At 35.2% G+C, this 26,479-nt stretch overlaps 1 protein-coding gene across 1 annotated transcript; it reads left to right on the forward strand.

Annotated features, from left to right (window-relative positions):
* The first annotated feature begins 15,421 nt into the window (after window positions 1–15,421).
* On the forward strand, window positions 15,422–16,812 carry LOC149828714 (uncharacterized). The gene is made up of 2 exons (XM_090016942.1): window positions 15,422–15,652; window positions 16,513–16,812. The coding sequence occupies exons 1-2, from the start codon at window positions 15,431–15,433 to the stop codon at window positions 16,597–16,599; spliced, it is 309 nt and encodes a 102-aa protein (XP_089873068.1). The 5' UTR covers window positions 15,422–15,430; the 3' UTR covers window positions 16,600–16,812.
* Window positions 16,813–26,479: the final 9,667 nt, after the last annotated feature.

Genomic DNA, 26,479 nt, shown 5'->3' on the forward strand with positions numbered 1-26,479 from the left:
TTTGATTGCATGCCTTCAGCCATTGTGAATTGACAGTAACAGTGTGGTTTGCAAGACAGGCCTCAAGAAAGTAGGGCAAGTTCACCTGTCACAAGCTTAGGCTGTTACCAGCTGCAGCATTAATCTCATGTCATCCAATGCTGGGAACTGATTGCTTTATTTGGATGAATAAGAGGCTGGTTGTGGGGTACTGGACCTGGGTTCTGGGAAACTAACAGAGCAGCTTGTGGTTTGGCTCATCTGTTTGAGTAGCTGGTGAACTGAGTCACGAGCAGCTCATTTAGCTTAAATGAGTCTAGCACAAATAGTCGGTATTCGGCTCGGGTAAGCTTCTGCAGATAAACATATACAGGTCTTAGGTCTTTAAGTATTAGTGTGCCATAAAATGCAACATGGTACAACTGGAAAGAGTAGATGCCTCTCGACATAGAGGCTCATGGTTGAAATGTCATTGACTTTACCCTATAAAATAAGTATCCTTTTTTTACCAATGAGGTGGTATCCCATGTGGTAAGCGGGGTCCTGTGTCAAGCTAAAGGCCCAGGATCAAATCCCTCTGCCACTTGGGGACTGTTCTGGTAGAGGTCTGCCTAACCCCAGCTTGCCTTTCAAAAAAAAAAAAATACGCATCCTTTTTACACAGGGCCGCTTGTGTTGGGCTCATCTAACTCAAGGTCAAACCCGAATTGGGCTCAGCTCATTTTGGTATGAAACGAGCACGAGTTCAAGTATCTTTCAATATTAAACGAGTCAAGTCTAACACCTTCTGTTCGGTTTGTTTGGCTGGCCCTGCCATGGTGCTACAAATGCATACTGCAACCCAATTACACTTGAGCCTACCCTGACCTGACTGTTAACACAAAGCAAAAAAGGAGTTTCCTCACCAACTATTTAACATGTATTAGTTTTTGGGGGTGAGTTTTAGTAGTCAGATTGGTAAGTAGTACTATTTTAATTGGCAACTTTTTGGGGCTCTCAAACATTTTGCTGGCTGCACCCCTAATAGTCCAAATCATAGTTACCGGAAGCTTCTTGCTACATGAGGAAGTTGACTTCAGAAGCGAGGAACTTTTCACTTGAAAAAAGAAGAAGTTTTGGCAAACCCACTTCCGAAATATGAAAAACTTGATTTCCTTCAGCCGTAAGCCTGCATCTTTCTTGTTTCCTAAATTGATTCCCTATCACTTAATGTATCCTTCTCACTTCATATCACTTTTCATTTGTTTTTCCCTTCCTGCCATTTTCATATAGAAAATAATAATTTTATTTATAACAAGCTTGCATGTTGCTTTTATATCATTTTATACTTGTATATATGTCAAGTACATTTGAATAACTGAGCTTGCCCACGCCTGCCACATAAAGATCGCGTTAGTTGCATGCATGTGTTAAGAGTATGCTGTTTGGATCGGATGTGGACAGGATCCATGAGAAACATATGTAATGTGTACATTATAAATAGCCAACTAAGTGAAGGGCATTGTTATACTTTCTATATTATAATATAAATATAGAATCACCCCACCCATAATGGGGAGAGGGTGGTGTATGTTCCCCCCGGATGATTCACTGAATCCCACGTCTGTGTTCGGGGCTTTGAATGAGCACCACGTATACAAGCACATGGGGCTCGTATTCTCGTGTATGTTGACATAACTTTGCATCGGACTCTGGTGTTGTTGCAAAGACTTAAGTACCCTTGCTTGCTATTCTTCTCATAAAGTGATGGTTTGAGAAAATGACAAAAATGCCCTTCATTCAAAAAAGAAAAAACAAACAGTTCAAAAAAAGGACAAACATGTCCTCCATCTAGAAAGTCGAGGATGATGTTGACTCTTCAAAGTCTTCTTCTTCTTTCTCCGTTCAAAAAAAGGACAAACATGTCATCCATCCAGAAAGTCGAGGTTGATGTTGACTCTTCAAAGTCTTCTTCTTCTTTCTCCGTTCAAAAAAAGGACAAACATGTCCTTCATCCAGAAAGTCGAGGATGATGTTGACTCTTCAAAGTCTTCTTCTTTCTCCGTTCAAAAAAAGGACAAACATGTCCTCCATCTAGAAAGTCGAGGATGATGTTGACTCTTCAAAGTCTTCTTCTTCTTTCTCCGTAAAACACTGTAAACCCTCTCTCTCTCTCTAGAGAAGAAATCAAGTGAGGCAAAGAGTTCTCCCTGGAGAAGGCCATGAACATCAACCCTCTCACTCTCTCTCCCTTCTCTCTCTACTTCTGTGCACATCCAACAGATGATCCTACATTGCTCCATCAAACACCGACTGACCTGCACACTGACTATAGCATCGTTCAACTTGAAGAGTTGTGGAGTCTGATTCAGAGTTTTTGCCCTTACAGGAGAAGGGTTTGGGAGCTCCTCCCAACGTGGGTAGCATCGTTCAACTTGATTCGTTGTGGAGCCTGATTTAGAGTTTTTGCCCTTACAGGAGGGGGGTTCGGGGGCTCCCCCCCGACGCGGATCCCGCTGCGCGGTCAGTGGGCAGGGGGCTCGGGGGGCAGCGCCCTCCGAACCAAATTTTTTTTGGGGCCTTCCAACAGCGATTTGTAGTGTTATCCGGCTTTCTTACAACGATTTGTAGTATTTTCGGGTCTCCAACGAGCCCCACAACGATTTATAGTGTTATTCGGCTTTTCAACAACGATTTGTAGTGTCTTTCGCAAATCGCTATAGCGATTTATAGTATTTTTGGATCTCACTATAGTGATTTGTAGTGTCTTCCGCAAATCGCTATAGCGATTTATAGTGTTTTTGAATCTCACTATAGCGATTTGTAGTGTCTTCCATAAATCACTATAGCGATTTATAGTGTTTTTGAATCTCACTATAGCGATTTGTAGTGTCTTCCGCAAATCGCTATAACGATTTATAGTGTTTTTGAATCTCACTATAGCGATTTGTAGTGTCTTCCGCAAATCGCTATAGCGATTTATAGTGTTCTTGAATTTCACTATAGCGATTTGTAGTGTCTTCCGCAAATCGCTATAGCGATTTATAGTATTTTTGAATCTCACTATAGCGATTTGTAGTGTCTTCCGCAAATCGCTATAGCGATTTATAGTGTTATTCAGTAAGCAAATCGCTACCCGAATTAGGACCAACTTGTCAGGGCCATATCTCCTTAACCGGAGGTCATATTCCAAATCTGTAAAAAATATTGGCTTCGTTATTGAGTCTAGTTTATTTCTGTAAATTTTAAGCAATTTCTATTGTCATTTCATTCCCCATTTTAACTAAAAACCAGACCCTTATTATTTTGTGTTATTTGAGTTGCACAACACCATTCTCGCTTGACATCCACATCTTGATTCTGGCATGCTCCCTGTTGGATTTTCCATTGATTTCTTCCAACCTTGCTTGGAACAAACATATGTCTTTCTCACCACGACACCCTGTGCATTTTTTGACCACGACACCCGGGACCCGTGCCGAAGGGGAGCCCCTGGACCCCCCTCCTGTAAGGGCAAAAACTCTAAATCAGGCTCCACAACGAATCAAGTTGAACGATGCTACCCACGCTGGGAGGAGCCCCCAAACTCTTCTCTTGTAAGGGCAAAAACTCTGAATCAGGCTCCACAACGAATCAAGTTGAACGATGCTATCCACGTTGGGAGGAGCCCCCAAACCCTCCTCCTATAAGGGTAAAAACTCTGAATCAGACTCCACAACTCATCAAGTTGAATGATGCTACTCACGCTGAGAGGAGCCCTCAGACCCCCCTTCTGTAAGGGTAAAAACTCTGAATCAGACTCCACAACTCATCAAGTTGAATGATGCTACCCACGCTGGGAGGAGCCCTCAGACCCCCCTTTTCTGTAAGGGTAAAAACTTTGAATCAGACTCCACAACTCTTCAAGTTGAATGATGCTACCCACGTTGGGAGGAGCCCCCAGACCCCTCTCCTGTAAGGGTAAAAACTCTGATTCAGGATCTACAACTCATTTAGTTGAATGATGCTACCCACGCTGGGATGAGCCCCCAAACCCTCCTCCTGTAAGGGTAAAAACTCTGAATCAGGCTCCACAACAGTCAATGTGCAGGTCAGCCGATGCTTGATGGAGCAATGTAAGACCTTCTGTTGGATGTGCATAGAAGCAGAAATAGAAGGGGGAGAGAGAGAGTGAGAGGGTTGATGTTCATGGCCTCCTCCAGGGGAGATTTCTTTCTCAGATAATCCTGCAGTGCAGAGACTAGGTCTTAAATAATCATCTTCGGGGCACTTAAGTCTTTACAACCACTCCTTTTCAAGAATCGTCATTTTTTTTGGCACCAATGGAGGAGCGGGTACTTAAGTCTTTCCAATCGCATCAAACTCCAATGCTAATTAATGCTGACAAACATGGGGATACGAGACGCACATGCTTACATACGTGGTGCTCTTTGGGACCCCCTAACATGAGATGTAGCTAACTGCCCTGTTTGGGGGGTGAACATATAACCTGCTTTGCATAATGGGTGATGTCTTCATTTGGAAATCCTCTTTTCTTTCATTCTCTTTCTCTCGTCTGTTTCTTGTGCATAAAAACTTATTCTTGAGGCATTCTCATGTGGTATCAGAGGCTACAAAAAGGTAAGTCTCATTAAATCTTGACCGCACAATTTCTTCTCACATCTAGATCTCTTGCTTCTTCATTTTCTGAATCAGATCTGCCCCTCTTATCACACCTAGATCTCTTGTTTCCCCATTTTCTGAATCAGATTTGATTTTTAAATCAGATATGCCCTTCTCCTTTTCATTACCATTTTTGTGTCGGATTTGTTTTGTATTCACGAGATCTATACATTTTCTTCTCAGATCTGATCAGAATAGCATTAGATCTAACTTCTTTTTTTTCTAATCACCAAGATCTTTCAGATCTATCACTTTTCACCAATTCTAGACCTTTTCTTCTTAGATATGATCAGAATAGTGTCAAATCTAACTTTTTTCTTCCCAATCATCGAGATCTTTTAGATCTGTCACCTTTCTCGCAGATCTAATTGAAATCAGATCAGATCCATCTTTTCTCCACCACAATCATTTAGATTTATTGTTTTCTCTAAAGATCTGATTGAAAAATCATCAGATATAGTTTTACATTCCTATTTCTGCATCAAATCATACCATATTGAGATCTGATTTGTGTTTATCTCTCTCTCTCTCTAAATATATATATATATATATATATATATATATATATATATATATAATTTCTTTTAAGAAAGGGGGAAGAACATTCTACTGATGTCATTTTCTTGACAAACGTCCTTGCCTACCAAAAAAAAAGGAAGGCGTTATTGTTCCTCTGATATTTCATCCCTCTTCGGTACTCGTTCTTTGTTTTGCAATCTGTCTTATTTTGTTTTTGACTTTTCTTATCTGTTCTCATTCCTGTCTTTTCTATTTTTTGGTTCCTATAATGGCTGGGCTCAATGCTTCTTTCTTCAACCATCTCGTCATCGAAAAACTTGATTTCACAAATTTTACTACTTGAAAAAAGCAAATCATTACATTCTTGTGCATCTATAATTTAATAGGATATCTTGGCAGGTCAATCCATGTACCTTTGGAATTTGTTTCCAAACAACTTCAGTACAAAAAAAATGTTTAGAAAAGGCAGTGGAATCCCAAATTTGCAACCTTGATTTTATTGTTTGGACGAAAGATGATCAAACAGTGGTTGCATTCATTATGACCACTCTTTCACGTGAAGTTCTGTTGCATATCCCATTTGGCATTCCTGCGAAGCAATTGTGGGATGTCTTGCACCACTAGAATTAAGAGATTTTTACTCCAAAGGTATATCGATTGAAAGCCGAATTTGCAGATTTAAGAGAGGTGATTCCTGTATTGTTGGCTATCTTTCCAAGATAAAGGTTATCGTGGATCAACTGACAACCATTGGTTCTCCCTTGTCTGAGGAGGACATATGCACAAAAACTATTTGAGGACTAGGGGCAGAATACAATATGTTTATCACCGTGTATACAAGTATGACTCCATGCTCACCTTTTGAAGGCCATGTTCGGTTTATTAGCACAACCTCAAAAGAATGAAGTTAGCCATGTAGTGCTGGTTGCTGCCCAAGGATATACTAGATCCTCTGTGTTTGGAGGAAGAGGCAGGGCGGTGGACGGAATTTTGGTTGTAGTGGTTGAGGTGCATGTTTCTTACCCACACCCCAAAATAATTTCAATCTTGTGTGCCAAATGTGTGAAAAGAAAGGCCATATGCCTCTAAATGTTACTGGTGATATGTCCCTACTTTTAGACCACCCACAATGCCTATACCTCTTTGTTTTCGTGCATTAGCTGCATCTAGTCCTTCCATGGTTGGCCTACAACCACGTGTCAGAGCTATTTTCATACAGAGTCATCCCACTACAACAACTTCATCAATTACATTTTCTTATGATATGGATACACTTAGTGTTGGTTTTAGACAGATAATGTAACATCTGCGGTTTTCTTGAAATTCTTGATTTTCTTGATTTTGAGTTATTATGAAATTAAGACTCGAGTTATTAAGAAAATTTCAAGAATAATTATAAAATTTAAAATGTGTCTAAAACAAGAGAACAATCGATTTTTGTATACATTTGTATTATGGATCTTGGATTGAGTTAGTTTCGGATTCAAACTTGAGTTGGATCCAGTGTTGTTTTGGATTTGGTGTTTGAATATGATTCTTTATGGTGATATTCATGTATTAATCCATATTAAGTCAGAATAAACTGAAAATAATAAGATTCTAAACATTTTATAATCTTAAAAAGGGTTTTACAAAATCATTTTCTGAGAAACCTAAAGCTGTGATGTCTGATATATTATTTTTTAAACAGTTTTAAAAACAAATCAATAACATTATGAATACCAATCTGTAAAATATAAATAAAATTACCATGATTATCTACACAGCTTGATTTTGAATTTAGAATCTTGTTTCACTCATTTTGGATCCGTATTGTTGATGTTATGCCTATTTTAACATATCCCAAATTTCTAGCCTTGTTTACAGGATAATTTTGACTCATCTTTGATAAATATTATAAACGCCTATGAAAAACGACTCCAAATATTTTATAAAAATTTTAAGTGAATCTTAATACCTAATATTAGATTGTGTCAAAAGAGTTTTGTCAAAAATGTTTTATAAAAATTCTAATAAATACTTTAATTGGATTAAAATCTTACAGATTACATATTCTAGATTGAAACTCTATTAGGAAAGGGTTTCGTAAAAGATTGTTAATTATTTTTATATTCATTATTTTTACAAATGGTATGTTTGCTTGTATTCTTGACAGGTACAGGTAACCACAGTCAAAATCTCGTGATTTTATAGGCATTCTTCTATTTTTCACATATTTTATAAAATAAGGTCACCAAAAATATGAATTTGTCTTGTAAACTTATACTTGTTTTTAATTAGTAATTAATTAAGATTAAAATAATAGATAATTAAATTAATTTATTAATTAATTAAAAAAATAGTTGCAATACCCTTAGATTAGGACTCATAAGGATCAACCCTAGAGAGTTTCGGCTGGGATGGAACTCCAAGTAGGGGGATGCCCCCACCCTTGGTGGATTATATATATATATATATATATATATATATATATATATATATATATATATATATATATATATATATATATATATAGTTCTCTCTTATTCTTATTTCTAACTCTTTTTTTCTTTTTCTTTCTTGAACCTTTTTCAGCAGCCATTGGAGCTCTTTTAAGGTGCTAAGTAGGAGAATGAAGGCCGATCTATGGTTGAAAACTCGATTAAGGTAGGTAGATCAACACTACAAGAAAATTGTTAATTAGCGACGGAAATTAGCGACGGATTTTTTCCGTCGCTAATTAGCGACATATTAGCTAGAGATAGAATCTGTCGCTAATTCGCGACGGATTAGCGAAGAAACAAATTTTATCGCTAATCTGTCGCTACTTAGCGACGGATTAGCGACTAAATTTTTTGTCGCTACTTTTTATTACAAGAACACCATTTTAGCGATGGATTTAGAGAGGGAACTCTATCGTCGCTAATCCGTCGCTAATTAGCGACGAATTAGCGACAGTATATATTTCGTCGCGGTTTTTGTATTTTGATTTAGCGACGGCTTAGCGACGGAATGTTTCCGTCGCTAAGCCGTCGCTAAATATCGCGTAAATCCCTAATCCCATCCCTCTTTCTCTTTTTCCTGTTTCGCTGTATTGCTCCCGCCCGCCGCCTTCTCCCTCCCGCCGCCCGTCGGCTCTCGCCACCGTCCGGCCGCCGCCTCGCCGACGATCCTCGCTGCCGACCTCCCTGCTTGGCTAGCGGCTGCGCCAGGGACTCCGAGCACCGGCGACCCGCCGCCGACCTCTTCCTCCTCCCTGCTGTTCCTCTGTGGCTGCTGCCGGGAGGTGTTGTCTCCCCTTCGCCGGCGACTCGCAACCGGCGTCCTCAGCCGCCGACGACCGACGATCCTCCCTGTAGCCACCTCTTCGCCTTCGCTCTGAGTTCCGGCGACCCAGTGGCCCCCGAGCTTCGCTCCAGGTCTCCCCCTCTCTGCTGTCGACTGCGCCAGCCACCGGCGACCTCGCCAGCCGCCGCTCCCCGTGCTTTCCGGCAGGGGGGTCGACCCCCTGCCGGAAAGGCATGGGTGGTCGACCCCCTGCCGAAAACGCAGGGGGTCGACCCCCCCTGCCGTAAAGGCACGGCAGGGGGTCAACCCCCCATGCCGGAACTGCCTTTCCGGCAGGGGGTTTAACCCCCTTCCCTGCCGGAAAGGCAGGTGGTTTAACTGGCTAGGTTGAGATTTAAAATTCAAAAAAAAATTTAATTATAAAAAAAAAATTCAAATCGAAATCAACTGGCTAGGTTGAGATTTAATCAACTGTGGTTAGTTAGAGTATTTCATAAATTTTTATCAATTTGTTAGTTTGTTCTAGTTAGAGTAGTTCATAAATTTTTATCAATTTGTTAGTTTGTTAATGTCTACTGGTAGTTAGTTTTACTTCAATTTGTTTTCTTGAAATCTGGTTAGTTAGAGTATTTCAATCTATTAGTCTTTTATAATTATATTTTTCTTAGATAGATTGGTATTTAATGTTCTAACAATCAGTTAGTTAGATTAGGGCTATTTGAATTCTTTATGATAGTGGTGGTTAAACGGAGTTCACATCTTTTCTAGTAAACTAATTGATTGATTTACTATTCCTTTGCTAAGTAGTTCAGATTAGAAATTGTCTATGACTTTATGTTAGTCGACTGGTTCAACATGTTATAGCTGGTTTGTTAAATTAGCATCTTCTAGTTAGATTTGGCTTAACATATATACTATTTTTCTTTTCTCTTCTTTCAATTAGTTAGAGTTGTTTTAATTTGTTTTAATTTTTTTAGTTAATGTTTCATCTTGTTTCATGATTAGTTAGTTTGTTACTTAATTTGTTTTGTTTTTGTGCAGATTTTTCAACGGAACCAACTCGTGCTCGGCCACCTGTGGTAAGTAAATGACAAAAACAATGCAAATCGGATAAATACCCGTGGTGAGTAAGTGATGCAAACGTATCACATGTTATTTAATTTATTGAATGCAACACTTTATTGTTCACACACTCACTTAGTTGTTGATATCTAGGACTGCTTTGTTGGAGTTCGGAGATCATGCTGAGCATGATTTTAATGTAGAAATATGGAAGTGTTCTTATTTTTGGAGTACGGAGTCCATGCTAAGCATGGTAGTAGTTAGTGAGATATTGAAGTGTGTTTGCTGCAGGTACATGTTTGCCATTTATTTGATATGAATGATTATGATGTATTGCAATGTTTGATGTAATTGTATCCACGCTTGCATGTAGTTACTTTCAATTTGATTTTGACTTCCATGTGAAATTTTATAATAAAAGCATGCTTCAAATGATTGTATCATGTCATTAATAGTTTGCACATGAAAATATTAAGTTATCAATGCATGCATCAAAATTCTTGTTATTGTTTGACATAGTATATTGCATGATAAATTTGATATTTTCTTCATCGTCGCATTCTGATTGTTTTTTTCTTAATTCGTTAGGATACTATTCGTAACATCATAAGACAGAATGACTGCAAACCGTGAATGGATGTACCGCAGGATAGTGGACAATGAGTTATCGCATGAATATATGGATGGTGTCGATAGTTTTATTGAATTTGCAACGGCGAGTGTCAGTACGGTAGATCCCACAGGTCGGATTAGGTGTCCCTGCAAGATTTGTAAGAATAATCGATTTGTAGAACCTCATGGCGTTAGACATCACCTATACAGGAAGGGTTTTGTGAGTGATTATCAGAACTGGGCATTTCATGGAGAAGAATTTAGAAACGATTTTGATGCACGGGTGAATGTGGTGCACGATAATCCATATACGAATTTGATATTTGATGCTGCAGGAATAGAACTGGGTTCTGCTATGAGTTCTAGTGATGTAAGAACTGTCGTAGATGAAGAATCACCAAACGATGCAGCTAGTAGATTTTATGATTTACTTAAAGATGCTGATGAGCCACTTTGGAACGGTTGTGAGAGTCACACTATCTTATCTGCAGTTCTTCAACTAATGAATTTGAAGTCCGAGTATAATTTGAGTCAATCATGTTTTGACCGTTTGTGCATGATTGTGAAGAGTATGTTGCCTAAAGATGAGAAATTGCCACAAAATTTCTATCGTGCGAAAGTTATGGTCAACGCTCTAGGTATGGGTTACAAAAAGATTGATGCTTGTCCAAATCACTGCATGTTGTATTTCAAGGAGCAGGAAAACGACATATCATGCCCGTCATGTGGGCATCCTCGGTTCAAGCCAAAGACAAGAGGCAATGGTAGCACGAGATCAAAGGAAGTTTCATACAAGTCGCTCCGCTACTTTCCTATCACTCCTAGATTGCAGCGATTGTATATGTCTTCAAAGACAGCTAAACACATGAGATGGCATGCAAATAAAGTTCGACACGATGAAAACAAGATCACGCATCCTGTTGACGCTGAAGCTTGGAAGCACTTTGATCGTACTCATCAGAACTTCGCAATGGAAGTGCGAAATGTTAGACTCGGTCTATGTACAGATGGATTTAATCCATTTGGGGGTAGATCAACTCCATACTCATGCTGGCCAGTATTTGTAACTCCATACAACCTTCCACCAAGCTTGTGTATGAAACGTCCAAATCTTTTCTTGTCTCTGTTGATCCCTGGTCCGACCTCACCTGGCCAAAATCTTGATGTATATCTAAGGCCATTGATTGATGAATTAAAAGTACTGTGGGATGACGGTGTTACCACGTATGATGCCCACAAAAAACAAAATTTCAACATGAAGGCCGCTGTTCTATGGACAATCAGTGACTTCCCTGCATATGGTATGTTATCTGGTTGGAGCACACATGGGAGGTTGGCTTGTCCGTACTGCATGGAGGATTCCAAAGCTTTTAGATTGAGGCATGGAAGGAAGCCTTGCTGGTTTGATTGCCATCGTCGATTTCTACCCAGCGATCATCCGTTCCGACGTCAAAAGAATGCATTTACAGCAGGCACAACTGAAATGGAAGGTCCATCCTCAAGATTGTCTGGCATAGAGATTTTAAGAAGATTGCGATACTTTCCAGATGTATTAACAGATGCCCGCAGTCCTACACCCTTCCGTGGATTTGGGAAGGAACACAATTGGACGAAAAAATCTATTTTTTGGGAACTACCGTATTGGCCGACCCTATTGATACGACATAATTTGGATGTGATGCATGTAGAGAAAAATGTGTTTGATAATGTGTTCAATACAGTAATGAATATTAAAGGAAAAACAAAGGATAATCCGAAGGCCCGTATGGATTTAAAATTAATATGTAAAAGACCAGAATTGGAACTCAAAGAGTATAATGGCAAAGTACTGAAACCAAAGGCGAAGTACGTGCTCGGACCTGATCAAATAAAACATGTATGTCAATGGTTGAGACAACTGAGATTTCCAGATGGATATGTCTCTAACATTGCTCGGGCTGTGAAGATTGACGATGGACAGTTATATGGGTTGAAGAGCCATGATTGTCATATCTTTATGCAACGATTGATACCCCTAGCATTCCATGATATGTTAGACAAACCTATATGGGGGGTATTGTCTGAGTTGAGCGGATTTTTCAGAACATTGTGCGCATCGGAGGTCATTGTATCAGATGTAAAGAATCTCGAGGACTCTGTCATCACCACTGTTTGTCTGTTAGAAAAGATATTTACGCCAGCATTTTTCGATGTTATGGAACATTTGATCATACATTTGCCATATGAACTAAGGGTTGGTGGCCCTGTGCAATATCGATGGATGTACCCATTTGAAAGGTATAATGTTTTTTTATATTTGTCTCTTTAATGACAGATATTTAAAATTTGAAATGTATATTCTTGTCAGATGCATGTTCGACCTAAAAAAAAAGGTTCGTAATAAAGCAAGAGTAGAAGGCTCTATTTGTGAGGCGTACACTTTAGAAGAGATTTCAAATTTCTCATCTATGTACTTCGAACCTCATATTTCAACACGTTACACATGCCCGCCCCGTAACGATGATGGAGAACAAGTAACTGTAGCTGACAAGCTGTCGATATTTCAATGACTTGGGCATGCATTTAGTAGTTGCCGATCAAGGCTATTGACAGATCGAGAGCAAGATGCAACACACATCTATATTCTTTTTAATTGTTCAGCGATCGACCCATACATCGAGTAAGTATATGTATATGCAACTCAATTATAAATCCTTTTATGTTCTATATGTGGATACATGGCTCGGTAATATAAGTATTTGTGGTTTGCAGACGATTTGATCTGGAGTTGCAAAGCAAAGTTTCACATCTCACTAATGCAGAAGTACAAAAAGAACGTGAAACTAAGTTTGTGGAGTGGTTGAAACAGTTGGTAAAGAAGCTAACATAAATTTTGTACTTATAAACAACACTAAGTTACTTAATTGATCGTGATCACAATAATTGTTTATGTCTGTGCGTAGGTTCGCCATGGTGATGTTAAAGATCAAGGAATATGTGATTTAGAAAATGGTCCGACCAAAGTTGTGCAATGCTACAACGGGTATATCGTAAATGGTTATCGATTCCATACAAAAGACTACGGTATAAACAAATCAACGATAAATAGTGGCGTGTGTGTCAAGGGTAGCAGCTACGGTGAAAATGAACATGATTACTACGGTGTTATAGAGGAAATAATGGAGTTGACTTACTTAGGCATGAATAACAGGGTTACGGTATTCAAGTGTCATTGGTTTGATCCAACTGCAACAAGACTCGACAAAGCTTCAGGCATTGTGGAGGTGAATCATAAATCCAGGTTTGGAACATATGAACCATTCATATTAGCCTCGCAAGCTCAACAAGTTTATTATACTTCATATCCGAGTATAAAAAAGTCAGATAGAAATGAATGGTGGGCAGTTTGCAAGGTGAAATCCAAACTATACCCCGAGTATGATCAGTTACAAGAAGATGAGTTAGCTGAAGACAGTGATTACTATCAATCAGATGATGTCTGTGACTTCGCTTATGGTCATGATGTTGCACATGATATGCATGTCATATCTCCATTGGCTGATGAAACATTCATAGAGGAATGTGATCCAAATGATGTACCAAGTGGATGGGCAAACAATGAAGAAGAAGAAGAAGAAGAAGAAGAAGAAGAAGAAGAAGAAGAAAGTCAAACTAGTGACGAGGAAGAATTCTCAAGCTAGTGAGCAAAATCTTATACTACAAACCTCTATTTAAATGCATTGTAATACTTGATGTGAGTTGTATTGCAATACTTGGTGTGAATGATTAAAAATTTTATTTTAATGTATTGTAATACTTGATACGAATGATTCGAATGCATTGTAATACTTGATGTGAATGATTTCAATTATCTGAATGTATTATAATTTATGCAATTAACGAATGATTTGAATTAGTGCAATACTTGATGTCAATGATTTGAATTATTTGAATGCATTGCAATGCTTGATGTGAATGACTTGAATGCATTGTAATACTTGATGTGAATTATTTGAATGTATTGTATGACATATGTTATTTGTTAGAATATGGTTCGTGGAGGTTATAGTGGTCGCTCATCCAGTAGTATCCAGGCTCAACCTTCATCTTCATGGGCTCCTGTGATAGGTATATCATATAACTAATTAGATGCTTGATTAGTTCAAATGCACATTCTGAGAACTTGGTGTGTATTTTTTTACAGATGATGTTGCGCCTGTACACGACCCACCTACACCAGTTGATCGCACAAGTCAACAGCCAACACAGGAAACAGGGTCTTCTCAGGCTGGCACAAGAAGACTCATTCGAATAGTGTATATCGATAATCGACCGTAAGTATTTTGTTTTCAATTATTGCATATCTTTTAAATATTTTATATTGATATTTACTGTGTAACAATTCATGTGCAGCACGAGGTTTGAGCCACAAGAAGTAGTACGGGAGATTAGGAATTCACTTCTTCAACATCTACTAGGACCAGTTGCTCAATGGAAAGAGTACCCAAAGGAGGTATTAGACAGATTGTGGTCCTCATTCATGGTATACAGTTGTTCCTCATAGTTAATGTGTTTCATATTTAATTTATTTAAGCAATGTCTATTAACTTTCTGAAAATATTTGTAGGCTTCGAATCGCTTTGCAACTACGGTGGAAGAAAATGATGCAAGGAAGGTGTGGCAGAAGGTGGCTGCCAATCGATTTGCAGACATGCTGCACACTATGAAGACTGCAGCAAAAAAAGCATCTGGCGTAGTAGATGATCCATTACTGTGGAAGGGCCATGGTCCTATTACTATCAGGAGAGATTACTGGGATGAAATGTGCGATATGTGGGCGGGAGATGCATTTAAAAATCGCTCTGCGAAGGCTTCACAAAATCGATCGAAGATGCCCGAAGCCCATCTACACACAGGTGGATCTAAGACATTTGGGAGCCACCTAAAGAAAATGGTAACTCATCAATATATAATATTAATTTTATAAGTATTGTTGCAAATTTGTGTACTAAATCTTTTGTCATTTAACTTCGCAGGAAGCAGAAAAAGGAGGCAGTGTACCATATAAGGATGTGTTTGTAGAAACACATAAACGGAAGACCACGGGAGTCTTCGTATCAGAGAAGGCGAGAACGACAACGGTATGTATTAATTCTATTAATAATCATTGCAATATATATGCAAGTCATCATAATGTTATCATTAATTATTAATGAATACTTTAAACATTATTTTGTAGGAGGCATATGAGCAACAAATGGTAGAGCGATATGGCGAAGACGCTACTCAGCATCCATCATTTGATCCTACAGCATGGGTGACTGCAGCAGGTGAACCCAAAAAAGGTCGCGTGTTCGGGTTTGGGAGTAATATGAACACTTCACCAGTTATTGGTTCTTCCAGTTACGGCTCACCAACTTCTTGCGCCGACATAAGCTCCAATCAGCCGACTATTCTTTCCGGTGATGATGTACGCGAGATCATTAATGAATCACTGAATAACTACTTCCAATACACCGTCGCCCCCTTTCTCCGAAATGAGATCAAGGCCGCTGTTCAGGATAGGGGATCTTCGATTCCAGGTCCCTCTCAGGTATAATCACATATATAGTTTTTTTGACTGTCTTAAAGCACATCTGAGCATGGTAGAATCACATATAGAGTTTTTCTAGATGCCTTAGAACACATATGAACATGCTATAATCACATATTCAATTTTTTTACTGCCTTAGCACACATATGAGCATGATAGAATCACATATATATATATATATATATATATATATATATATATATATATATATATATTTAACTTTTTGTCTGTCTTAGAGCACATATGAGCATGATAGAATCACATATAAAGTTTTTTTGATTGCATTAGAACACATAAGCATGCTATAATCACATATTCAGTTTTTTTACTGCCTAAGAACACATATGAGCATATTATAATCACATATTCTGTTTTTTGACTGCCTTAGCACACATATGAACATGCTATAATAACATATAGAGTTTTTTAACTGCCTTAGAACACATATGAACATGTTATATATCATTTATGATAGAATCACATATAAAATTTTTGGCTTTGCCTGCCTTAGAGCACATATGAGCATGCTATATTCACATATTCAATTTTTTTACTGCCTTAGCACACATACGAGCATGATCGAATCACATATATAGTTTTTTGCCTGCCTTAAAGCACATCTGAGCATGGTAGAATCACATATAGAGTTTTTTTATATGCCTTAGAACACATATGAACATGCTATAATCACATATTCAATTTTTTGACTGCCTTAGCACACATATGAGCATGATAGAATCACATATAGAGTTTTTTTATTGCCTTAGATCACACATGAGCACATGATAGAATCACATATAGTGTGTAATTTATTTCATTATATTTTGTTTATCAATACTGACTGTTCTTTTCTTGTGTAGGCTGCTAGCGATAATCAGGGTAGTGGAGCTGAAGGGACAGATAAAGACAATGAACAAGAAGACGCACAAAATCTTGGCGATGATTAGAGGACTGTGTTGAAGAAGTTCTATTTTTTTTATTTTTCCTAATTGTAATTGTTGAATTGTAAATAATTAAACTTCTTAGTTTTAAGGTGGAACGATTAATTATTATAGATACTTGTTATATGAATTTTTTTGTGTGGTTTGTTTTTTATTTACAGGAAATATAAATTGTACAGGAAATATAAATTGTACAGTTCTCGGTAATTAATTTTTAAATAATTTTTTTTTGATTTTTTTTCGTTTTTGCGACGGATGATTCCGTCGCTATTCATATTAATCTAGCGACGGCTTAGCGACGGAATTAAATCCGTCGCCACGCCGTGGTCGCCGTTTAGTACCGGCGGATTGGCGACGGAATATAGCGCTCGTTATTCCGTCGCAATTAGCGACGGACTTGGCGACGGAATTATTCCGTCGCCAGTTAGCGTCGAAATATTCGCGACGTAAGCATACTGTCGCCGCATTGTCGCTAATCCGTCGCTAACATGGTTAGCGACGGATTAGCGACGGAATGTGGTCGTCGCTAATCTACTGCTTTGTTGTAGTGCAATCACGTAGACACCGATTTTTCCAAACGCATGAAATATGCATGGGACAATTTTTAGATATGAACCAATGGTGAATCAGACCTTGAAACACCTCTGTAAGGATAATTTTCAATCTAGAGAATACAGTTTTATCGATCTATGTTGTTAAAAAATAGAAAAATAAAAGTAATTTTTAAAATAGGATATTTTATGAGCTTATAAAAAAAATGATTTGAGAATAGTTTCTTTAATGTTTTTGTTAGATCTTATTGTTCTAGCATGATTAATATGTTAATCTTAGTTTATATTTATAAAATATAGATTTTATATGATTTAAAAATTTGTTATATGCTTGAATCCATGTTTTTGTATGCGAAAGATTATTTTAATGAAGGTTTTTAAAAAATATTTTAGGGCTTTATTGTTTTTGATAAAGAAAGTTGATATAAGCATGTATAATAGATTATTTCATATTTAGCATGATTAAACTCCATGTTAATGTATAAACAATACATGTTTTCATGATTGATTAAGGTTTATTATGATTCTTGCATAAATGAAACCTTGTTCGAGCTATTTCTTGATGGTTTTAAGATTCTTGGATGATGTATGTTATTTGTTTTAGCAAGATTAATATGGATCTAAGCAAATAATTATTGTATGATGACATAAACATGATTAAAGCATAAAAAAGTCATGATTGTATGAATCTTTACCTTGAATCTTAATCTTTCTTGATGGATCTTACATGATTTTGGATCTTGGTTTTTTGCCCTTATTTTTTATCTTGATATATTTAAAAAAAATTAATAACTCATTTAAATCAAAGTCAATAAATTAAAATAAAAATACTGGAGTGTTCTACACATCTAGAGATTGAATTTAGACTCTTGAATCGCTTCGTTTGAAGTGGTATTGAGGCTGAAACATTCTTCATAACAGAGCATTAGTTTTCTGCCTTGTTTATAGAACTGTTCTGACCCATGATTTTGTTAGTTTTAAATATCCAATAAATATTAATAAAAAAAAATTGAGAAAAATCTGGGTGAAAGGTAATAAGTATAAGAAGATCTTATAAAAAAGGTTTTGTAAAAACCTTTTTTTGTAGGCCTGAAGAAATTTTCAAAACTAGGATAAATTTATGCAAATGACAGGATCTAGTTTATATTTTTTCTTAACAAGGTTTAGTCTAAGAATTTTTGTGATTTTTACTCAATGAATTTTTAGGTTCTATTTTTTGGATTATTTTCATAAGATATAAGGTCATTATCAATAAAACTAAGAAAGTGTAATTCGATCTCTAGAATTTTTGGTGGATTTTTCAAAAAAAGGTTAACAAGGACCCAATATTTACAAATGAGGCCATGCATAATTGCTTGAATGTATTTTACATTATGCAGTATGGTTATGGATGTATACAATCTGAATGTATTCTATGTTTCCCTTGTTTTATAACCATTCATATGACATGCATGTTGATGAATATTGAATATTATAAGGCATGATCAATGTAAAGTGAATCATTACACATGTTGTTGCTTGTTTAAGCATGAGCATGAAATGCCTATAGTTGCAATATTTATTTGTGAATATGAGCATATGACATGGTGATAATGATGTATGATATGAGCATGTGTGTAAGGCTCAGTGTGAGCCAGGGTTCGGTGGAACCTATGGGTGTCTGTGGTGCACCAGAGACAGAAAAAATATCCATGCACATAATCACATAATTGCCTCATGGAGGTCGGGCTCATAGTGTAAACTGTGAGATTTGGATGAGTCAGAAACATACTTGCTTATGAAATCTCCAGTGGGGAGATTGGGCTGGTGAGCCCGAGTGTGTGCGGTGATTACATGTAATTTAATTTATGAGCCTAATAATTAAATAATACCCATGACCCATTCAGAACAGGTTCTTTAGACTGGGGCCCACTTTGGAGAAAGTAAGGGTACACACGACCGAACGATCGTTGTTTTGTTTTGGAGAGTGGCGGCGTCTCTTGGTCCCCTGTCTCTGATCGTAGGGGTCTCGGACTACCATGTGTTCTAGGTGGTAGGGCCAAAATCTCTGCAGAGTAAGAATCAATTCCACGCTGGACCACTAAGAATTCTCTCGGTTACGAACCACTCCAGTAGGACCTCGAGGTGAGGTTGCAGGTTCTTTCAGTTCAATGAGGTTAATAAAATATATGTCATAATATACTCCTCATTGGATTGGATGAATCAAAGTTAGGAACCTGAGAGTGTACCTTCGGGTGTGAGAAAAAGTGACACATAAGAAATAAAAAAGAAATCATTGTAATATTTAGTTAGTGCATAAATTGTTATTTCATTAGCATGAAGCATTGTAGCATGTTTATTTCTGAAATATGAATGCAAGCAGGATTAGTTGTGTAGTTGTAAATTATGCTTAATTATGATATTATAATATTGAATGATTTAGATGATATCTGAAAATGTGTCAATGTCTGTTTAGGTGATTGAAATATTTGTGCTCACGTGTTTGGTTCACCTATTAAAGTTGTAGACTTATGCCTCTATTTTTAATATTTCCGGTAATGAATAGGCCGGTGGGTGATGACCGTAAGCTCAGAGTGGCGCCAAGAGGGTCACAATTTCTTTACGACTTTGAGGGAACTTAATGTTTTGATAATTGTTTATTTGATTAAGTCATGTAACTCTGATAATGTTTGAGACTAGTATTTGATTTATTAAATACATAGTTTGATTTAATTATTCTAGTTTCATATGTGTGTGTTGTGTCTGTAACCCGCCCAAGGCTTGAATCATATTTAAAAAAGTTTTTATTGTGTTTCTTGAAAAGTAATAATTTAAGGTTTTTTTCATTTGGATGCTTTAATTTCAAACTTGGTTCTATGAAGATATTAAACACCAGTGCATGCGCAGGCTGACTCCCTAGAGCTAAATTTGGTTAAGGCAAGGCTAATGATGAAATACTTATTCTAAAGAATTTTTTATATGTAATGGTTCAATTGGATTCTTTCACGGTGGTTCCATACTGCATCTGGTACTAGGAGGCTAAGACAAGCTCACGTTTGTGCTCAGGCGGGTCGTCTAATACTTGGTATGGTTGGAACGAGTCTATTGATAAGACCATTGCATTATTACATAAAAAAAAGCAAAACATTTTTCTTAAATTTTCGGTTTCCAAAAATTGGGGCGTTATAGTCTTGGTATCAGGGATAAGTTAAAGAATTTGTGGTGCATGGCTTGTCGAGCATTCAGTCATTACTGTAAGTATGGTCCGATTTAAAATTTTGATTGTTTGATTTTTGTTGTTGAAACTGTGTAGTGTAATGCAAGAACTTAGAAACATGCTAGGGACCTCACATGACAAACCTAACTGTAGGTCTTGATAATTAAATAAACATTTGTTTTTTTTAGATGATAATTATTAATATTTAAGGGTAAATATTTTATCAGAGTGTGCAACGAAAGATTAATGAACTATATTTTGGTGGTTCTTTTGTCTAATGTTTATATCAAATTTTGTGGAGGAAATTTCTTTAAGGGGGTAGAATGTAACATCTGTGATTTTTTTGGAATTTTTGATTTTGAGTTATTATAAAATTAATACTCAAGTTATTAAGAAAATTTCAATAATAATTATAAAATTTAAAATATGTGGCTTAAACAAGAGAATAAACAATTTTTGTATACATTTGTATTATGGATCTTGGATTGAGTTAATTTCGTATCCAAACTTGAGTTGGATCGAGTGTTGTTTTGGATTTGGTGTTTGAATATGATTCTTTATGGTGATATTCATGTATTAATCCATATTAAGTCAAAACAAACTGAAAATAATAAGATTCTAAAGGTTTTATAATCTTAAAAAGGGTTTTACAAAATCATTTTCTGAGAAACCTAAAGCTGTGATGTCTGATATATTATTTTTTGATCAGTTTCAAAAATAAATCAATAACATTATGAATACCAGTTCATAAAATATAAATAAAATGATCATGATTATCTACACATCCTGATCTTGAATTTAGAATATTGTTTCACTCATTTTGGATCCGTATTGTTGACGTTATGCCTATTTTAATAGATCCCCAATTTCGGACCCTGCTTATAGGATAATTTTGACTCATCTTTGATAAATATTATAAACACCTATGGAAAATGTCTCTAAATATTTTATAATTTTTTTGGGTGAATTTTAATACCTAATATTAGACTGTGTCAAAAGGGTTTTGTAAAAAAATATTCTACAAAAATTCTAATAAATACTTTAATTGGATTAACATCTTGCAGATTACACATTCTGGATTGAAACTCTATTAGGAAAGGGTTTTGTAAAAGATTGTTAATTATTTTTATATTCATTATTTTTTGCAAACGGTCCATTGGGTTGTATTCTTGATAGGTACAGGTAACCACAATCAAAATCCCATGATTTTATAAGCATTATGCTATTTTTTACAGATTTTATAAAATAGGGTTACCAGAAATCTGAATTTATTTTGTAAACTTATACTTATTTTTAATTAGTAATTAATTAAGACTAAAATAATAGATAATTAAATTAATTTCTTAATTAATTAAAAAAATTAGTTGAAATACCCTTAGAATAGGACTCATAGGGATCGACTCTGGAGAGTTCCGAATAGGATGAAACTCCAAGTAGGCGGATGCCCCCACTCTTGGTGGATTTTTATTATATAAAAAGAAAAAAAAGAGAGTTCTCTCTTATGAGGTTGGTGGGTGGAGGAATGTCGACAATGACTTTGATCTTAGCGAAATCAATCTCAATACCGCATTTGCTGACAATGAAACTAAGGAGTTTACCTTACTCGACATCGAAGATACATTTATGAGGATTCATCTTGAGTAAGAATTTTTTTAGAGGTTCGAAAACCCTCATTAATGAGTCAAGGTGGTTAGTCCTAGACTTTACCAGGATGTCATCTACATAGACTTCTACATAGTCATAGATATGGTTATAAAAGATCACAACCATAGCTCTTTGATAGGTTTCTCCTGCATTTTTGAGACCAAAGGGCATGACAATGTAACAAAATATGCCCTAGGGTGTAGTGAATGAGGTCTTAGGCTGGTTAGCTATGACTAACCTAATTTGGTTGTATCCTGAGAAACCATCTATGAAGAAGAATATCTCATATTTGGCAGGGCTATCTACAATAAGGTCAATATTAGGTAGGGGGCGTCATCTTTGGGTATAGCCTTGTTGAGGTCCCTGAATCCTATGTAGACTCTGACTTTGCCATTTGATTTAAGGACATCGACAATGTTGGCTAACCATTCAAGGTAATCTATGGCTCAGATGAACCCCCCTTTGAGCATGTCCTCTAGGCTTGATTTGACTTGCAGTTCTACCCTGTGATCTATTTTTTTGAGTTTTTGCTTGACTAGCTTGGGGTTAGGATGCAGAATAAGGCCGTGTTCGACAAGTTCCAGATCGAGACCTGACATGTCTTGGTATGACCATGCACATACGTTCTTATGCTGGGTTAGGAACTCGACTAAGGTTTGATTTTATTTTGGGCTCAGTGAGGCTCCTATCCTAACGACCTGAAGGCTTTCTATAGTGCCTAGGTTAACTTCTATTCTCTCTTCCATGACTACCGAAGGATTTTTCTGTCTTTCAAAAATTCTTTTGAACTCAGGAAGTTTCGTGATGTCCTCATCAGGTCCTTCCTCTCTCACTTCACACTCATGGTCCAGACTGCTCTCTGGCTCGGACTCTGCAAACTCGATAGGAATGACAGTTTCAGATTTTTCAATTTTTTGATTTTTTTTTAAATTTTGAGATATCCAATTTATTTTGTCTTTTTAAACAAAGGACAAAAACATTGACAAAAAGAGATAATGATGAAGACCTCTTGACCCCTATTCACAAGTACAAATGAATTCTGGAATAGGGGGGAAGTGATGCCCTCTCCTAACAAGACATATACTTTTTTGGGATTTTTAATTTTTTTTTGAGATTTTTTCATATAGTACAAAATCATGTTCAGATTGTAAGACCCACAAAAATTTCAGTAAATTTAAATAAGAATTTGTGAAGAAATTTCATTTCACCTGTCCAAGTTAGTTTGTAGGTGTGATGAATTCAAGAAAGTATATAAGTTCTGAATTTTTCATAAGTATAGTGACAATTATTGTTCTGACTAATAACTAAGAAAAAAAATAATAATAAAATAATAAGAAAGTCAATCAATTAGCTAACCAGAGGAAAATAAAAAAATGGCTATGATAGTGGATTAATACTTTGATAAAAAAAATTATTACCAAGATGCATTGACCAAAATTATGGTTGATGAAGACTTATACTAAGTATTAAATAAATTAAGTAAGCTTGAATTAGACCAGATCAAATTGAAGTCGGATCCTATTGGAGATTTGTGATCGTTGCAAAAATTTTCTTCTTTTTAGAAAAAAAACTCTCGCAAGGTCCACTTGACCTTTTGAAAATAACTCGCCTCCGTTTTTGAAAAATATGCGAGAAAGTTGGGAGACAGAGTTCGCTTGTCGTTATGAGGTTTAACCGTTCCTGGCACCTTTACCAGGGATAATTGAACCAACAATCAAATTTATGCCTTTGCTTTGCCTAAGAAATTATTCTAGATCCTAAATGCACATAGAATCATGCTTATGCTATGAATTTTCAGAAAATGTTAATTTTGAAAATATGGTGCATGCTTTGGATAATTGCTTTTTTGTTTTTTGTTTTGAAAATATTTCAAAAGTTGAACTTCCAAGTGATTTCGAAATTGAATTGAAAATATACTTTGAAAAATTGTTTGGAAAATATCCTGAATTTGACTTGAAATGATTTGGAAAATTTGATTTTTGGAATTACTTGGAAAATTATCTTTAAAATCATTGAAATTGATTTGAGATGATTTTGAAATTGAAATCATTTTGAAATTGAATATGAATTGAAATTGAAGTTGAGATTAAATTTGAAATTGAAATTTGAAATTGAATCTGAATTGAAATTGAAGTTAAATTTGGAATTAAAAATTACTTAGAAAATGTTTTGAAAGTATTTAGAAAATGATTTAAAATAATATTTTGAAAATGTTTCAAAAATATTTAAAAATAACTTCGACAATATTTCAAAAATATTTGGAAAATAATCTTTGAAAATATTTTGAAAGTATTTCGAAATAACTTTGAAAATATTTCAAAAATGACTTGAAATAAAATTGAAAATGATTTGAAATAAACTTGAAAATGATTTTGAAATGTTTTGAACTAAAATCGAAAATGTTTTGAAAATAAATTGAAATAAACTTGAAAATGATTTGAAAATAAATTGGAATAAGCTTGAAAATATTTTGAAAATAAATTGAAATAAACTTGAAAAAGAAAAATATTTAAAAAATCACTTTGATATTAATCTTGAAATAGAAAATATTTTGAAAATTCAGATTTTTGAAGAATAAAATGATGCAATTTTATCATAAATGATGAATGCATTATTCAAAATTTCATTTTAAAAGAGGGTTTTGTGCCTTTATAGAATTTAAACAAAATTACTTTTTATATATTCATACCTATGGCCACAAATATACTTTGAATTAGTCTTTATTTAAATTCTAATAAAGAAAGAAAAAAATGGATTTTGAAATATGATAATTTTTGAAAATGACCTAAGAGTGTAGGTCAAATTTTTTCTTAATAAAGAATAATAATTCTAAGTATTATTCGTATTCTGACCATGGCCACAAATATGAACTTTACTTAGTTTTATTACCCTCTATTAAAGTGGTGCACATGCCATTCGTGTTTTATCATGGTGTAATTGAAATAAAAATAAGAAAAATAAAACAAATTAATTATGAAAATTGAATTTAAACTATATGCTCATTCATTCCTAAACTAAGCATAAAGTAAAATTCTCATTAATTAATTAATTACAACCCTTGAATTAATACAATAATTGATAAAAGGAAAATTCCTGCAAAATTAGTAAACTTGTTAGAAATAAATGTAGGCTTTTATAGATTGCCTTTCAATTATTGGAAAATTAAAGAAAAATAGCTAAAATTAGCCTTTTATGCCCCAAAAATACAGGAAAATTAAACAAAATAATTGGAAATGGTGCATGACTTTACAAAAGCATTTAAAAATGTATTTTTGGAGTTTTAAAATTTTAAAATTGTGACTTGAAATATATAACTTCACTTTAAAATTTGAATTTAAAGTGAATTCTACTTTGAAATTAAAGATTTTATAAAACAGATATTGAAAATTATTGAAATAAAGAGTAAATAAACTCCAAAACTTGTTAAAATAAAGATAAGGCATTCTAAGTTGTTAAAAAACATTTTTAATTTATGAAATATATGAATTATATTTGATAATTAAATTTTAAAATGTTATAATGCCCAATTTAACTTTATTTTAACAAAAAAATATGCTTTTTATAAAACCAGTTTTAAAAAATGCTATGAATGAAAGGTCAAATGACTATTGAAATTTATGAAAATTGACATGGAGACTCCTAACAACCTTAGAAACACTCTAAAATTGAAAAATTTAAGAAAATATTAAAGAAAAACCCGAATTAGGGTTTTTTTATTCAACTAAAACAGGAATTTATAAAATCAGGATTTACAAAGAAACTTGTTAGAGCATTTCGGGTGAATAAAGATTCAAAACAACTCAAATTATGCTTAAAATGAATCCATAGATTCAGAACACATCATAGAAGCATTTTCTTTTTACAGAACTTCAAAATTATTTTTGAAACTTGAGATATGAATGAAACATCAGAACAATAATTTTAGAAGCAAAAAATTGAATTTTAGCAGACAAGCTTCTATAATTTGAGTGTTTCAGAGAATAAACTGACTCAATTTCTCCCCAATTTGTGAGAAAAGTTGCTAAACACAATCAGAAAACTACTTCAATTTATATAAATTGAAAATCAATCTTTGTTTAAAAATGGTGACTTCGGGAAGTCACTATTCCATCTTAGGGAATGAACCTATTACAAAACTTTAAGTTTTGTAACCAGTTTCGGTTTTTAACAGAATTAAAATAGCAAATGAATATGAAAATGTATAAACATTGACTCGGCTAAACTAGATACAAAACTAAAGAAAACCCTTTTTACAGATTTTGAAAATAATTTTTCATTAGAGAGAGCTAATCTAAACAAGATAAGATAAGATCTAAGCAATGCCTAATAATGAAAGATAATAAGGTTCTGATTTTTGATCTAAATAGAATATGAAATATTCATAGAAATAACTAAAAATTTTTAGAGGTAAACTAGACATGTAGAGAAAAAAAATCCATTTTACAGATCTAAAAAATGATCTCCCATTGAGGAGATCTGATCCAAGCAAGTTGGC

Source organism: Nuphar pumila, chromosome 9, assembly GCF_984573655.1.
Source record: "Nuphar pumila chromosome 9, dmNupPumi1.hap1.1, whole genome shotgun sequence".
Classification (NCBI taxonomy): domain Eukaryota; kingdom Viridiplantae; phylum Streptophyta; class Magnoliopsida; order Nymphaeales; family Nymphaeaceae; genus Nuphar; species Nuphar pumila.